Consider the following 17,680-nt stretch of genomic DNA (forward strand, 5'->3'; position numbering starts at 1 on the left):
GTAACTAGATTTCCACCAACGAAGTACAATAGTCAGAGGTGGATCTTCTATCAATTACTGAGCCAGCCCAATCAGCATCTGTATATGCCTCCACACTGAGATGACTATGCTTTAAGAAATAAAGACCCTTACCCGGAGAAGATTTCAAGTATCTTAGAATCTGCATAACCGCCTCTAAGTGAGTTGCACGCGGAGCATGCACAAACTGGCTAACCATACTCACTGCAATAGCAATATCAGGCCGCGAATGGGATAAGTAAATAAGCTTACCCACTAGTCTCTGGTATCTCCCCCTGTCTACAGGCTCGCCTCCTTCATCCTCACTAAGCTTTAGTCCGGGTTCTAATGGTGTATCACATGCTTTACTTCCAAGCATTCCAGTTTCTTTTAGCAAATCAAGCACATACTTTCGTTGACATATGAAGATACCATCTTTGGACCGAGCAACCTCAATGCCTAGAAAGTACTTCAGTTTGCCTAAGTCTTTGATTTCAAGCTCATTAGCTAAATACTCCTTTAACCGAGGAACCTCCTCAACATCATCCCCTGTGAGTACAACATCATCCACATAGACAATGAGGGCTGTCGTTTTACCATGTGAGGAGTGTTTCACAAACAAAGTATGATCAGCTTGACTTTGTTTGAAACCATATCTCAGCATAGCCTGAGTAAACCTCTCAAACCAAGTCCTAGGAGACTGCTTAAGGCCATAAAGTGACTTACGTAATCGACACACCTTTCCTGTGGTTTTAACATCCTCAAAGCCAGGGGAATGTCCATGTACACTTCTTCTGTCAGATCTCCATGGAGGAAAGCATTTTTTACATCAAATTGATGGAGAGGCCAGTCAAGATTAGAGGCAAGGGGGAGAAGGACTCTGGCAGAATTCATCTTAGCAACCGATGCAAATGTCTCCTGATAGTCTACTCCATAAGTCTGAGTAAAACCCTTGGCCACCTGTGATACCCCTGTTCTGTATTATGATAAATCGGTCCCTAATTTGTTTATGGTTATGTGTTGAGAATGATTTTGTGTGCCATTATGTGAATATATGTGATTTTGAAGTTTTATCTGTTCACCGTAGGAATATCTGTTCGAATAATTAGCTTTGGAAATTTAATTGAGGGCCTTATCGGCCACAGAACCTGAAATTGATTACGCCATAGTGATTGGCATAATTTTTAGAGCCTACGGTGAAATTTAATTGAAAAATTGATTTGGACCAGATTAAGTTGATTAAGTTGGTAAAATGAGTACCCAATTACTCTATATTATTATATTATGACTTAGTGAGGCTCTATACACTCAAATACCCTCTTTATTATTCTCCTTGGCTGAATTAAACGTGAGAAAGAGAGAGGGGAGTCGGCTAGAGAGAGGGAAAAGAGGAGAGTGGGGGTTTGGCTCAAAATTGTGAAGAATTGGAAGATTAAACTCAAGAAATTGCTATAGTTTGGAAGATTGAGCCTCTAGGTAAGCTTTTGGTCTTGAATTCATAAGTTTGAAACTGTGATCTTGTAAGTTCAAGGGTTGTTTGTGATCAAGAGCATGTAATAAGTTGATTTTTGTTGAGTTTGAAGTCTTGGAACTCATGCATGTAAGAAATTACTTTGAAATTGCATGTTTGAGCTTGAAACACATGATTCATTTAGAGTTTTGGTTAAAGCTCATGTTGTAATCACCATTTGTACCATCTAAGTTGAGAATGATGAGCATCTCCCACATGCATGTACAAATCATGGGAGTATAAGTCTTGAATGTTTGAATTTGAGCATGTTGATGATGGGTTTGAGATATTTTGGGACATGCATGTAGATAAATCATGAAATTGAACTTCCTAATGTTGTAATCTAGTATTAGTAGCATGTTAGCATGTGTAAATGTGTAATTTGAGCCATTGCATGCAAGAAATGTAGATGGAAAACCGGTTTGGAGCTCAAGAACACGATCTGGGAAACCCAGATTTTTGAGGTCCGCTCGAGCGGGGTAATGGCCGCTCGAGCGGGAAAATCGTGCTCCCAGCATTTTTTTGCAGAATTGGATGTCCGCTCGAGCGGTACACCTCACGCTCGAGCGTGGAGTTATGTAGACAGGCTTTCAGCTCGAGCGCTCTATTCCACGCTCGAGCACATATTTCGTGCAACCAGTACTTTTTGCAGGCCTTAAGGGTCCGCTCGAGCGGATAAGTTTACGCTCGAGCGGGGACCCTGTTTCCTGGAATTTTGTTCATGCGTTCTGTGTTTCGTTTTCCGTTCTCTTTCACTCGTAAGCACTCTTAGGCATATGTTAAACATTGTAAACAAGTTAATGAAATAGAAATAAAGCCTAAAGAGGAATATGTGAATTAAAGAACGGATTGAACTGTTAATGACCCTTTTGTATTCATGAAATGTGTAGGGTCAAGCTCCAGGGCGCATCCACAAACCGATCACTGTGAGTAATATCAATATTTGAAAGCTTGTCAATGTCCAATTGTTATTCCCTTATAAACTTTATGAGTTGTTAATTGGGATTGTGGACAAAAGTCTGACAGGAATAAATGAATGGACCAAAGGTCGTTTTGACATGAAAGAGTGGGCCGAAGGCCGTTTTGACATGAATGAGTGGGCCGAAGGCCGTTTTGACATGAAAGAGTGGGCCGAAGGCCGTTTTGACACAAAAGAGTGGGCCGAAGGCCGTTTTGACATGAAAGAGTGGGCCGAAGGCCGTTTCGACATAAGTGAATGGGCCGAAGGCCGTTTTGCCATGAATGGAAACCCGAATGGGCCAAAGGCCAGAATGTTTAGAACTACTTGATCTGAATTTTGTATAGTTATATATATTCGTTAAATAGAAGTACGAATTGGGCCCAAGGCCGTTTGGAGCATGCTGTTCTACATATTGTTATGCAACTGTCATATTTGATATTATTCACTGGGCTATCGCTCACGCTCATTCATGTATTTGTAGGTGAGCCAAGGGAAGCCCAAACCCAGCCCCAGTGAAGTCTGCTAGGAAATCCGAGTTTTTGAGGAAGTCAGCCTTGCGTCTCACTATTGAGACCTATCCTCGCCTTTGCTATGTAATTACATTTTGTCTTGCCGGCGGGGACTTTATGTATCTATGTAAATAGTTGTCATAGGTTGACTTGTTTTGGATGATCCTGTCTGTAATGTGAAAACTGTGCTTTTGAACTGTGGGTTATTAACGTAACTGAATATGGTTGTTGATGTGCATATAAGCACGGCTCTATGGACAAAGTTTTTATTTGTTGCTTCCGTTTGGCCCCTTTACTCTGACAAATTATGTCTGTTCTGGTCTGAGGCCGTAGGTAATCTCAGGATTACTGGCCGGTTATGTCCTTAACCCATAGGGGCGGGTTCGGGTTATGACACCACCAATCTAGCCTTGTAACGTTCAATTGAACCATCGACTTTGTGCTTTACAGTGTACGCCCACTTACATCCAACAGGTCGTTTGCCCTTAGGTAACGCAACCAATTCCTAAGTGCCATTTTTAGCAAGAGCTCTCATCTCCTCCATCATGGCATGCTTCCACTCAGGAGTAGAAAGAGCATCCTGAAAATTGGAAGGAAGACTCACAGAAGAAACTTTAGACAAAAAAGCTTTATAGGAAGAAGACAGGTTAGTGTAGGAGACAAAATGAGAAATAGGATGTTGAGTACACGACCTAACCCCCTTTCTTTTAGCAATGGGAACATCTAGATCAGAAAGAATTGAGTTACCTGGAGGTTCACCAAAAGGAGAGGATTCTGGACACTCATCAAAAGAAGAAGATAGCAGTGGAGAATCTGAATTGGTCTCTTGTACCCAAGTAACTTTCTGTCTACCCTTGTCCCTGACATACACTTTGCCGTCTTTCACTGCAGATGGAAAGTCAGCATTCTCAATAGTTGGATCATCAGTAATAATAGTCTCAGGAGTCGCAATAACTGATGGTGATGGTAGTGATACAGGAGTCTCTTCACAACAAGGTTCCCCCTGAAGAGATGACGGGGACACCGGGGAGGAGAGAAAATAAGACTGAGATTCAAAGAAAGACACATCCATAGAGACAAACCATTTGCGAGAAGGGGGATGATAACACTTGTAGCCCTTTTGAGTGGCAGAGTAACCCAAGAGACACACCGAAGAGACCGAGGGTCCAACTTACTACGGGTAGGAGAATGATTATGAACAAAGCACACACACCCAAAGGTTTTGGGAGGAATGGAGAAGGCAGCAAAAGCTTGGAAGCCGAACAAAGCCTGAAGACGAGTTTGTTTACGAAGAACCTGGGTAGGAAGCTGATTGATGAGGAACGCAGCAATGAGAACCGCTTCCCCCCAGTAGGATCGAGGAACGCACATTTCAAAGGATAAACAACGTGCAATATCAAGAAGATGCTGGTTTTTACGCTCGGCAACACCATTCTGTTGAGGGGTATTGGTACAAGAAGTTTGATGAATAATACCATGAGTGGCAAAATAGCTGGCAAGTCCAGAATCAATGTATTCCCCCCCCCCCATTATCAGAACGCAGAATTTTGACAACTGCCCCAAATTGAGTGCAAAGCATTTTATGAAAATTTTGAAACACAGAAAACACCTCACATTTGTCCTTCATAAGATACACCCAGGTGGTCCTAGAGCAATCATCAATAAAGGTGACAAACCATCGTTGACCCTTTAAAGACACAAAACGAGAGGGACCCCATACATTAGAATGAATCAAAGAAAAAGGAACTAAACTTTTATTAATAGAAGGAGCAAAAGAAGTTCTGTGTTGTTTGCCAAGTTGACACGACTCACAATGAAACTCAGAAACATTATTTTTCAAAAAAACAGAGGGAAAAAGATGCTTAAGTAACAAAAAAGATGGATGCCCAAGACGGCGGTGCCACAGCCAGATGTCTTCCTTGGTAGATGGAAACTGAATGGATGAGTGAGCCAGCTTGTCTACTTGATCCAAGATATAGAGACCATTCTCGTGTCTACTACTGCCAATTATCTTCCTCGTGATAAGGTCCTGAAACAGACAATGGTCAGGGAAAAAGGTCACACTACAATTTAAGTCCCGAGTAATACAACTCAAAGACAAAAGATTAACACTAAAATTGGGAACATGTAGGACAGAAGATAAAGGGAGAGAAGCAGTGGCATGAATTAAACATTTCCCAGACACAGAAGAAATGGTACCATCAACAATTCGAACTTTATCCTACTCTGAAGAAGGGGTATACGCGGAGAACAAATCAGAAGAACCAAACATGTGGTCGGAAGCACCAGAATCGATAATCCAAGGTAACGTTTGATGAGAGAGGAAATCACTTGTAGAAGAAGCTAAGTTACCTGACTGGGCAATAATACCTAAAGATGAACTAGAGGCCCGACGGTTTAGCAAGTGGCGAAGAGCAACCTCTAACTCAGAAGTAGAAAACCCCGAGATATCAGCAGATGAATCAACTGGAGCTGTGGACTGTGGCTCAACTGTATCAGAATGATGGGCTCGGGCATTGGGCCCACGGCCTCGAGCTTGTCCGAAGCGACCCCCTCGAGAACTAGAACGGTCTCCACGACCTCCAGATGGTTGCCCATGCAACTTCCAACAAGTCTCACGGGTGTGGCGAGGGCGACGACAAAAATCACAGAAGAGAGTATCCTTCTCAGAAGGAGGGCGAGAACCACGATCCCCATCTCGAGAGGGGACAGAAACTAGGGCAGATCGATCAGAAGAGACAGCCGGAAGCATAGCAAACGACGACTCTCCTCATTCTGCACATAAGCAAACGCTTCTTGGAGAGAAGGAAGAGCATCCATGCCAAGCACACGACTCCGAACAGGATCAAACTCCACATTCAAACCTTCCAAAAACTTGAAGACCCACACTTGTTCAACAAATTTTCAGTAACCAGCAGAATCTGTGAGATAGACAGGCTTGTAGTCCTGAAGATGATCAAGTCGCTTCCACCCATTGCTAAGGAAAGCAAAATACTGGAGAATAGTCATCTCACCCTGAACAGACCGGTCAATAGAGTGCCGTAACTCAAAAGTTTGTGAGAAATTACCTTTGCGGGAATACGTAGTGGCTACAGCCTCCCAAATATCTTGTGCTGTGTCCATAGACAAGTATCCTTCACCGATCTCCGAAACCATAGAGTGTATCAACCAAACCATGATAAGAGAATTGGTAATCTCCCACTGATCATAACCAGTATCGGTGATACTGGGTGCCTAAACACGCCCATCAACATATCCCATCTTTCATTTGCTCTTCAAAAATATAGTCAAACTCTGCGACCACGCTAGATAGTTCTGATCATTAAAGAGAGAGGTGGTGATTTTCTGGCCAGGGTGGAGAGAATCGGTCATCGAAGTAGTCAAAACAGGACTCGCACCCTGTGTAGCAGGCTGCGAAGTAGTAGACTCACTAGTCAATTCGGCCATAATGACGTCGCGACGGAACCCTCACAAACACATCCAGTGTGAATCACAAACCCGAAAGATGGGAAAAAATAATAATGAATTTAAAATAAATTTAATAGAACATTTTTTTTTTTTTTGGTTATAGAAGACAGAGAGAGATTACAGACTCAGAGAGGCTTACGTATGACGAAGACACAGAGAAAGATGAAGACGAAGTTACATGTAGAGACCGAGAGAGATGTCGACGAGGACAGACCACAGGGCTCCAAGCCAGCCGAGAGAGAGATGCGCTTGTGCCTTCGACGGGAGTCGCGACTTCGACTGGGGTTGTCGAAACCCTAGGGACCTGCGACTGGGACTGTCGGAGCCCTAGGTGGGGCCTGCGACTGGAGTCGTGACTCCGACTGGGGCTGTCGGAACCCTAGGTGGCTTCGCCGGGGGCTTGTGGGCTGGGGTGGTGGTGTGGTGGCGTGGTGGTGGTACGGCTACGGCTACGGCTACGGCTACGGTTTGTTTGTTTGTTTGTTTTTTTTTTTTTTCCAGCTCTGATACCATGTTAATTTTAGAAGAGAAAAGATTAGGGTATGAGTGGTTAATCATACCCTTTTATATTAAATCATAAACATAAGTTAAGGCCTAAATAAAGGCCCATTACAGCAAATAAAGAGACTGAATGAATAAAAATGGAAAATATCCTAACACATTCTAACACATTTTTGCATCCTCATTCCATCCGAGGCACTCCTAAGCCATGTTTAAGGCCTCATAATGAGGACAATGATTTAGAACCACACCAAAACAAGCAAGGGGCTAAGTTATTAATTCTGGGTGTGTAAGTTAGTGTGTGTTCGTTCTACAACTGTGTAGGTTTGGCACCTAAGGACGTTGATTAGCCTGCCTATAGTCCAGTAATCTGTGAGTAACAATGTTGTAAAGCTATGTTCAATTACAATTATTTTCTGAATGATTAATGTACTGCTTTCTGAAATGATATTGTTTACCGAATGAATGCTTGTCCTATTTTACGAACTGTATTCGTGGCATCCATAGCAATTGACTGTTACTGCTACTGTTACAGAGATCTCTATCAATTCCAATGTTTGGAACTACTACTGTTTACTGTTTTGATAGCCATCAACTGACTGCTCGGTTTATTTAGACCTACTGTACTGTTCTGCTATTGGATGTACCACGTATGACTGCTATGGTTTCCAACCGAATGTCATGACTTGAAATATGAGTCACTGATTGAATAACTGATTTACCGATGCAAATGACTGTTTCAATTACCGAAAGGACATTTATTCTTAACCCCTTTACGCATTTGTTATTCACTGGGCTTTAGCTCACAGTTTATATATATATGTAGATGGCCAAGCACCGGACCAAAGCTAAAGGCGCAGACTTAAGCTCCCGTTTTGTCAAGCCAGCCATTGTGCCTCATATCGAGGTTCCGAACCTACACGAGTCAAGGCTATTTTGGGGTGTTTCAGATTTACCCTTTTTTTTTGTCTCTGTTAATGTAAAGAATGTTTAAGACTTGATTGTACAATTATGATGAGGGGATTAGGTCCCTAACCTGTATGCTACTTTGTACATGTGTTTTTGGTATATGGCTATGAATGTGGTTTTGTCCATGAAAGTCCTTTCCATTCAGGTTTTCACAGGTTATTGGACATCTTTTTATTACTGTTTGGCTCCCGCCAGCCCCTTTGTATTGTATTATTGTCATTACCGTTAAGCAGGCCTTTGGTAATCACGGATTACTGGTCGGTTACAATGCTAAACCCTTAGGGGCGGGTTTGGATCGTGACAATAGACCACAACGCCGTTCGAACCCCTCCCGCCGTCTGCATCCGAACCTCTCGTCTTCCTTGCTGTTGTTTCCCTCTTTTCCCTCCAAAAGTTAAGTGGTGTAAAGAGATGAAAGGGTTAATTTGGGGTTAGTATTGGTAATATTATGGGGGTGTAATGAGAGTTATATTTTTTTTAGTGGTGTAATGAGATGGAGGGTGTAAAGAGATAAAGTAGTGGTGTCAGCACAATCACCCCTAAACTATTTCATAAAGAGTGAATCTATCACCAATAAAAAATATTCATTAGATCTAATGTCTTATACCCTCCTTAGATTAGATTCATCACCAATTTTCTCTTATCTTAATTAGGAGTTTACTTTGGTTAGGATTTTATTAATATTTGTTTCCTTATTCCATTAGGATTCAATTTCTTATTTTGACTAGGTTTCTTGACTTATTAAGTATTAGAGTTTGCATTGTATTATTCAGCTTTAAATTAATGAATTAAGTGTGTTAGGTTGTGGCCTTGTGTTAGGGCTGTGGCCCTCTTCTCTCTCTCCTCTCTTCTCTTTTCTTAAAGTATCCTACATCAGATTGCTTCTAGGAAAGAAGCATATTGTTGCCAGCTAGGCCTCATGGAACAATAAATTAATGTATGGAATTTCTTCGCTTGATGGTTCTGCATTTTGAGTAGCATGTCTGGACACACTACAGTAAAATGAGCTTCACTCATAGTTTTTATTTTTTATTATTTTTATTTATATATATTTTTTTAAAGCTTCTCCTATAGTTGCTACTACAAATGAAGCTTTATACTGCTTATCTCCTTTATCGCCTTGCCAATTATTTAATACTACAGCCAAAGTAACAGTAAACTCTAAGCTCCTTCTGGTTCATGGATTTGGTGAGGAAAAAGAAAAAGAAAACGTGATGGAAATTATTTTCCTTATGTCGTCACCATCTGAAATAGGAAGGAAACAAAAGATGACGAAAAAATTGGATGAAATTTCTACTTTTAGTTATCATTTTTCCTTTCTTAGTTCGGAATTTAATCTTTATCTAAAATAGGAGATAAATTGTTACTTTTAAATTTTCTTTTCCCTAACCATTTCCAAGAAGCAGTTAGAAAGTTAAGGGCAAGTTTGGGAAGCTCATAAAATAGCTAAAAAGTCAAAAGTCACTAAAAAAAAAAAAAAAAAAAAAAAGCCAAAGAACTATACGAAAAAGTCAAAGATTCCCTTTCCTCTCAACTTTATGCACTTTTTTCATAAAAAGTCAAAAAGTCATCCCAAATATACTAGTTATTTTCATCTCATGTTTTAGCCAAAAAGTTATTAAAATAGTCTATTCCCAAATCAATCTTAAGACTATGTTTGGATCTTGAATTTACCAATCTTAAGACTTTGTCTGGATCTTGAATTTACCAGTCTTAAGACTATATTTGGATCTTGAATTTGTCAAGCGAAAGGAAAATCAAATGTACATATTCATTTTTAATGGGTAACCAACTAAAACATTGATTTTTATTTTTAACAATAATCTATTCATTTTCTTAACAGAACCAACAATTCAAATAATAATAATAATAACTTTAAATTTATTTCCATCCCTTTTCCTTTCCCTCCACAAATCCAAGATCCAAACATCCGACAAGGGAAGCAACAGGAAAGGAGAGAAAAATGCATGCATGCATGAAGGCTATAGATATATGGTAGCTTAAAAAGATAGAAATTTAAATACCTGCCTATTGACTGAGTGGCAAAAAAATTCCAGGAAGCAAAGCTCCCTGAACTACCAAGATGTTGAGTGAAACCCACAAACTGATATTCTTGTATGAAAATCGTAGCCAACCTAAGAGTCGTTTAGAATTGCTTGATTTTGTAAATCTGATCATTAGGTGGATCTCAGTTCTTGAAGGGTACATCTTCCAAAGCGAGTTGAATTTTCTTGAGCTTTGATGCCAAATGATTGTTACAAGTTTTGATAGGAGGGTAATATTCATGTAGGTTATGTCGCAATCTTCGTTCATGATTACCCAGACCTAGTTTTAAACAAGATCTTGCATAAGTAGAGCTAAGAATTGGAGCATCCATCTTCAGATTCAAGCATCCCCCAATGTTCCTCAGGCATGTACCCTGCCATCATCAACTGTTCAATTATCAGGGAGAGAAGTTTGTATATCCTGTCAGATTGAGGATGTAATCTGTCTCCTGCACTGAATTCGTGAACTCTGTTATTCACTTCAATGGAACTCCCACCTGACACCTTTATGACACCTGTGTCCCTCATCACCTTCCTCATCATCCCAGATTCATTCCACCTACCAAGACCAGCATACACATTAGATAAAATTGTATAGTTTCCACTATTATGGGGCTCCACCGCCATCAGATGTTGCAAAGATCGTTCCGCGAGCTCCACGTCTCCATGGATTCTAGAGGCAGCAAGAAGGGACCCCCATATAGCTCCGTTAGCTTCAAATGGCATCCCTGCAACTAGTTCCTGTGCCTCTTGGAGGCAACCAGAGCGTCCTAGTAAATCAATCATACAACCATAGTGCTCAATCTTTGGTTTGATCCCATACCTTGAATGCATGACATTGAAATACCATCGGCCCATTTCAACTGATCCAACATGGCTACAAGCAGAAAGAAGAGCAATGAAGGTGACGTCATTTGGCTTAATTTGAGCCCTTTCCATGAGAGAGAACACTTGCAGGGCTTCTCTACCAAGCCCGTGCAATGCCAATCCAGAAATTATACTAGTCCAAGTTACGATACTAGTGTGCTTCATGCTTTTAAAAACTTGAGTGGCCTTTCGAATGTTGCCAGATTTGGCATACATGTCTATGAGAGCATTGTTGAGAGGGAGGGTATTTTTGCGGAGCCTGTGGGTGTGTTTGTGGATATAGTTATGGATCCACTCCCCCAACTCAAGGGCACCCAAACGGGCACAAGCTGAGAGCACAGACAACAAAGCAACTTCGTCGGGCTCCACACCCTCAAGTTGCATTCTGCGGAAGAAGAGGATAGCCTCGCTGGGCCTGTCCGACCGAGCATATCCAGAAATGAGACAAGTCCAAGAAATAACATTCCTGTGGAGGAGGGGCATGCGGTCGAACAATTGACGGGCAGTGTCAAGATCAGCAACCTTGGCGTAGGCAGCAATGATTGCATTCCAGGAGGAGGTAGTAGTAAGAAGCATTCCATCGAACAGCTTTCGGGCGGCAGGGAGGCATCCGCAGGAAGCATACATTTGAATAAGGGCGGTGGAGACGTGGAGGTGGGTGTGTAGTCCAGTGGCAATGGCTTGGCAGTGAATCTGTCGGCCGACTTGGATTTGGTTTTGGTCTTCGATGAGTCCGAGTCGGGGGACGGCCTTCAAGGCAAAGGGGAAGGAGTAAGTGTCGGGTCGTAAGTGGGAGAGTGATTGAATATTGTTATAAACAAGAATGGCATCTTGGGGTTGACAGTAATGACGAGTAGAGAGAGCCTTGATCATAGTGTTGTACAGGTAAATGTCAGGCCCATTCCCCCCAGCTGGCTTCATTTTAATCCTGTGTTTGAAAACCGAATAAGCGTAGTCCGACGAGCCCAGGGCGGAGGATGCGCCAATGAATCTGCTGAGAAGGAGGTTATCCAGATCCAGACCCCTGCGCACCATCATACCATGGCTTTCATACAGCTGCTTCGCGTCCCCCACCACTACTAGCAGCTGGAGGAGGAGTTGTCGTTGTTGCTCTCTTCTTCTTGTCGTTGAACTAGTTGTACCGCCACTACCACTACTACTACTACTTGTACACAAAAATCGGTGGCGTTTAATAGAGGCGTAGGGTGATATTATTCCCATAGACACGACGGACAAGTAGCTGTGCAAATTTGCACTTGCTTTGCTTTGCTTCGCTTCGCTTCGCTTCTTATTATGGATTGGATGATGATCTAATTGTAAAGTTCTAGGTTGTAGCTGCTGTCTTAGAGCACCTCCGACCCAATTCTCGCACCAAGAGAACGAAAATAACTTTTTTTTATTCAAAACGTAAGTATAAAGTATGTTACTCTTTATTTAAATTTCAATTACAAACTTTCATTTTCTTTCCAATGGTTGTTATCAACCGTAATTTTTAATTTTTTAATTTTTTTAACTTATTGGACATTTTTTTTAAGCATTAATCATCATTTTCTTCTCTAAAGATTTCTCTCAAAAATATTTTCATCAAAAAATAAATAATTTTTGTTCATTAACAAATATTTAATTTTGAAATTCTTGTAAAATATATAATTTATACACATTTTAAAGGTATAATTTCACCCCTTTTAATGATGTGAATTTTATAAAAATTAAATTTACATATCAAAAGTTATTTTTTAATATAATAAAAAAATATAGAATGAATAGTATTTTAGAGATGATACTCTATTTTTCATCCTCCTTCTAAATATGGAGGATCAACCAATCCTTCTTTCAAATAGAAATACATTTAAAGGATTGGTTGAAGGAGCAAATCTTTCAAATATACAGTCATAGAGGATGGGTTGGAGATGCTCCTATTTCTCCAAAAATGTTAATTAAGGCACTTAAAATAAATAAATAAAAGCAAAATGTAGCCCTAGCCCTCAAGTTTAACACGTGTTTCAACTGTGGTAGATTTTTTTTTTTTTTTTTTTTTTTAAACTCAGCTGTGTGGCAGTTTAGTCCCTTAATTTTCAAAATCAAATCAATTTAGCCCTCAATCTTAAAATATAAATAATGCATCAGCTTAAAAGTTTGATTAATTACTATAAAACCCTATCTAGGTTTGTTTCACTCCACCTTATGCTTTTGATCACAGAAATAAGAGCTGAAATAAATAATAGTTTAACATATATTTTTTTAAGGAAAACACTATAAAGAAGAAAAAAAAATGACATAATTTCTTACCTTTTTTGTCATAATTAAAAAAATATCTTAACTAAACATAACATAAAATATAACTAAAAATTTCATGAGTTATAATTAAAATAATGTCATAACTAAAAAAAAAAATTAATCAAACTAAAAATAAAAAAAAAAATAGTATAACTATAAGTGTGTATAGTACACCCCTTTGAAGGCTGTGCCTATTAGAATTTTCATTTTTGAATTAGAAAATCAACTAAATAAATTAAATGTTCATTTAACTATTGTATCAGGACAGTCTTTAGTGACTTATAGCTATAGAATTGCTAGACTTAAAAGTGCAAATAGCCTTTAAAAAGGCGGTGTAAAACCAAAGAAGAGTTTTACAAGATTTAATAATAAATTAGTTTGAAATTGATATAAAGAAGAAATATATCAAAAATTAACTTTTCATTTAAAAAGTAAATACATATGAGATTTAGAAATTAAAAATTGTGAATATAGTATAGGATAAATAAATTATGAGAATATATTAAGAAATAATAAAGAACATAAATATAAATATCTACTTATTGGCAATGTACAAATACAAATTACTACATAATTCAATAAGCGACAAAATGTAAATATATATGCATTTTTATGTGACATTAGGCAAAGATATTTTGGCAAATCGATAATTAATTAAATTAAAAGTAACCTATGTGGAGGTCTAATAGGTTTCAATTGGAAACCTAGATATTACGTTAGTTTAAAAGATAAATTTATAAATAAAATTTTGGAAAAATTATTGAAAACTCCCATTTGGAAGAGTTGTAGTTCAACAAGTCCTACTTTTAAATTGCAATACGCCCAAGTCCCATTTTTTTGATTATGTGTTCCGCATGGTCCCATTAAGTAATTATGGAATGGATTTTGTGACATATATACCCTTTTATTTTGTGAGTGATAAAGTTTTCGGCAGGGATTTGTTTGAATTCCTTTGATTATGTTAGTCTAGTGTGCACGTTTTTGGAAGATCATATGTGGGTAGATTTTTAGGGATGGTAGGGTTTGTGAAGTATTTGAAAACTGCCAGGAGGTTAGGCCAATGTGTTCACGGTTTGTTTTTGTGGTGCAATCAGTCATCTGTTTGTTTTTTGCAGTACGTAGTGTAGTTTTCATGGATTATGTCGGCGGTAATGTCTTGATTATTTATCCGTTTGTTTTTGCTTTTAGATTGGGAGGGTTCAACGTTGACATGTCGGTCATGATGTCGGTCGTGTGGGATGTCACGAGGAACTGCCATAATGGGTTGGAACATTTGACGTTTGTTGATCTGAATATGTTTATGAATGTTGCATCTTCCACATTGCACAAACAACCGCTTTATTCGATATGTTTTGGCAGAAAACATAGTAGTATTTTTTATTTTTTATTATTTCAGTTTGTAGTAGTGTACAAACACATCATGTAATAATGTACATGTAATGCGGAATCGATTAACCTGAATTTTTATTTTTAATCTACATTTTTGTTCTATTTCGGTTCATGGTTCGTTTTGATTTCACGTTTAGTAGGTTGGCCACTCATATTTGCGAACAATATACGTCCTTGAATCCTTGGCCCAATATTCGTTGATGGCGAACCAGCAACGATACACAAACGAGTCCTCTCTTTTGATCTTGTCCATGGGCTCGATGTCCTCACATCTTCTGCAGTACAAAAACAAACATCAATTAGTTTTCCAACCACATTGTACAACAAACATGAATAATAAACAAAATTACGAACACATACGATGAATGCACCGTGTGAATATCACGCATCCATGCACAACCAACACATTGCCCATACGTTACACAATGGAACACACAACAACACACAACCCACACACTACCCAAACACTTTTACTACATGAACATGCACACGCGCCCCACCCCCAACCATCCTCGTTTCGACTAAACCATAATACCCATTACGGAACATAACCACTACACGTGACAAACAAGCCTTCATTTTTTACTACATAAATATGCGCACGCCCCCCCCCCCCCTCCCTCCTTCTCCCCCCACATTTCCCAACTCATACACCACCCCACTAACACCACACACACTTGGAATGGACATACTATACATTCACACACCCGCGCACATGAATCAAGTAAACCACATATTACTCATGTTTTCATGGTCAATCCATAAACACGGTGGAAATATATGCCCACCATGTGCCTAACCAAACCACATTCAAAAATCAAACCCAAATCCCCCCCGACCCCACATTTCTCAACTCGCACACCACTCTAATATTAACAGACACACTATGAGAAAACACCCATGCACACCATGGCCCCCGATCACACATTCATGTACCCATGCACTCGAAACACATAAACCACATATTACTAATGTTTTCAGACTCAATCCATAACACAGTGGAAGCATATAGCCACCATGTGCCCAACATATCCACATTACCAAAAAAAAAAAAAAATTCCCCTACCCCCCAACATATTTCCCACCACAATGACACTGGAGTCTTCAGAAAGTATCACTACATTTACACATTGACAACACAAACCCACAGAATCAATCTAAAAAACAAACCGACCAAACCAACTAACACGATTCAAACTCATGTACCCACGCAACCCCCAATCCCATGCCATACTCAATATAACCATCCCACATCACCGTCACCTACTACCATCACACTCAATTAACAATGGACATAACTGGTACATACCCACACCATAAACGTGCAAAAATCCTAACACACACGACAAAATATATGTATATAAAATTGATTTTAACATCGATTACAGATACGCATAGGAACTTATTGTTACGCGGCATCATTATTGGAGTTGGAATGGTTGATTTACAAGACACCTTTGAACAGTTGGTAAAATCTCCACTGCTACACCCAACCCCCCATTAAGGACCAAACGTAACAACCTCACCAACAAAAGTAACACTCCACACAACAACTATAGGGTATGTTTTCCCGTTGTAGATTTAGTGAGATTTTGGGAGATTTTTCACGCACATCATCGTCGCACGAACGGTTTATTTCCAAATCTACATTGAAAAATATGGGATCTGATTACATCAAACATGCGATACACAACGATTACAAACCTCCTAAACAAATGCACCGACAATTTCGGGATCTTCGATCTTGCAGATTTGTCCCACGCGTTACCAACGTAACAACGTTAAGACTATTTCGTTCAGTAACCTTGCTCGCCAAACTTACTAGCTCAGGTCAACCAGTCAGAATCCTCGGTGAAGATGTTGTCTACCAAAATGTAAGCAAACCAACAAATGTATTCCGTCAGGAAACCCTAGTTACTGGACTCACCAAATCGGTAAAATCGGTCGGAATCCTCCAAATTGAGGAGTGCACACTTTCGTCGAACTCTGAAATGTGGGCCTTCCAAATGTGGGTTAACCAACAAATGTACATCACCCAACCCAAACTAGTAATCCCTAAAAACCCTATAGTAAATTTTTTCCAAACGTGGCATAAACATAAACCACAGAAACAAAACTTTCAAAAACAAATACAACACACAAACAGGCAAAAACGTAACTACACACTTAATGCGACCTCTACATGTATAAAATTAAAAAAAAATATTTCAGAGCTCTAGAGCAAGATGACACGGCCATGGTTCTTTCCTAGCTATCCATGTGGCACTTAGACAATCTCAAGTATTACTTGATGATGCTAAGTCAGCCTTACTCACAAACTTGTAGGAAAGAGAAGTTAGAAGAACACAAGAGAGTTTGAGAGAATGTCTTGTATTTACTCTTGAGAGAAAGTTTTACAATTCTTGGATGGATTGGAGCAAATGAGTTCCTCTCCTATTTATAGGCTCCCTAGGAGCATTCTAGAATTCTCAAGAAAACATCATGCAGAAGCTTCCCATGGAAGCCTTCTTTACAAGCTACAAGAATGTTCTAAAATGCCTTCTAGAACTATCTATACAAATATCTAATTATATGTACAAGTGTATAGGTTCTTGAATTTTCTAGGTCCTTCTAGAATTCTCCATAGGTCTTCATATGTGCTAGAGTTTGCTAGGGAGTTCTAGATTCTTCCGTTAACCTCACTCTCTTGCATGCTCCCTTCTAGATATTTTGGATAATTTTGTAAGGATGTGACATTTCTCTCCACTTATGCTATCGACGTCCTCGTCACGTCCCCCTCGCGGAACTTTTGTATTTGCTCATTGAACTGCCATAAAGCATCGGCTGGTTCCTAGCTAGCCTTACTTTTAGGTAGTCCCTTCCATTTAACTACGTACTCAATGCAAGGAGGTACTCCACGTCTTCTAATGATCCGATCAGCCATCATGTACTCGACTTCTTTGTCATATGAGGTTACGATCACCGTTGGTGCCCTTGATGACTCTCCGTGGCTTGGATCCTTCATGTCAGCATGATAGGGCTTTAAGTAGCTTACATGGAAGACGGATGGATCTTGAGTTTTGGGGGTAGCTGAACTTGGTAGAAAACTTTGCCTACCTTTTTTATAATAGGGAAACGGCCTTCATATTTCCTTACTAGCCCTTTGTGCACCTTTCTCAGGGACTTGAATTGTTGTGGTAGTAGCTTG

The 17,680-nt window shown here is 39.6% G+C and overlaps 1 protein-coding gene and 1 pseudogene across 3 annotated transcripts in view; both read right to left on the reverse strand.

Annotated features, from left to right (window-relative positions):
* LOC145814372 (pentatricopeptide repeat-containing protein At5g56310 pseudogene) overlaps nt 1–12,189 on the reverse strand; it is a 35,420-nt pseudogene extending 23,231 nt beyond the window's left edge. For both annotated transcript variants that reach the window (XR_014357669.1, XR_014357668.1), the window contains exon 1: nt 9,940–12,189. The product of XR_014357669.1 is annotated as a pentatricopeptide repeat-containing protein At5g56310 pseudogene, transcript variant X2 (transcript). The remainder of the gene's footprint in view (nt 1–9,939) is intronic.
* On the reverse strand, nt 3,483–4,507 carry LOC145814163 (uncharacterized). The gene is made up of 2 exons (XM_082910684.1): nt 4,115–4,507; nt 3,483–4,022 (listed from the first exon to the last, which is right to left on the reverse strand). The coding sequence occupies exons 1-2, from the start codon at nt 4,505–4,507 to the stop codon at nt 3,483–3,485; spliced, it is 933 nt and encodes a 310-aa protein (XP_082766810.1).
* Nucleotides 12,190–17,680: the final 5,491 nt, after the last annotated feature.

Source organism: Camellia sinensis, unplaced genomic scaffold, assembly GCF_055761805.1.
Source record: "Camellia sinensis isolate YWXY unplaced genomic scaffold, ASM5576180v1 Unanchor1, whole genome shotgun sequence".
NCBI lineage: Eukaryota > Viridiplantae > Streptophyta > Magnoliopsida > Ericales > Theaceae > Camellia > Camellia sinensis.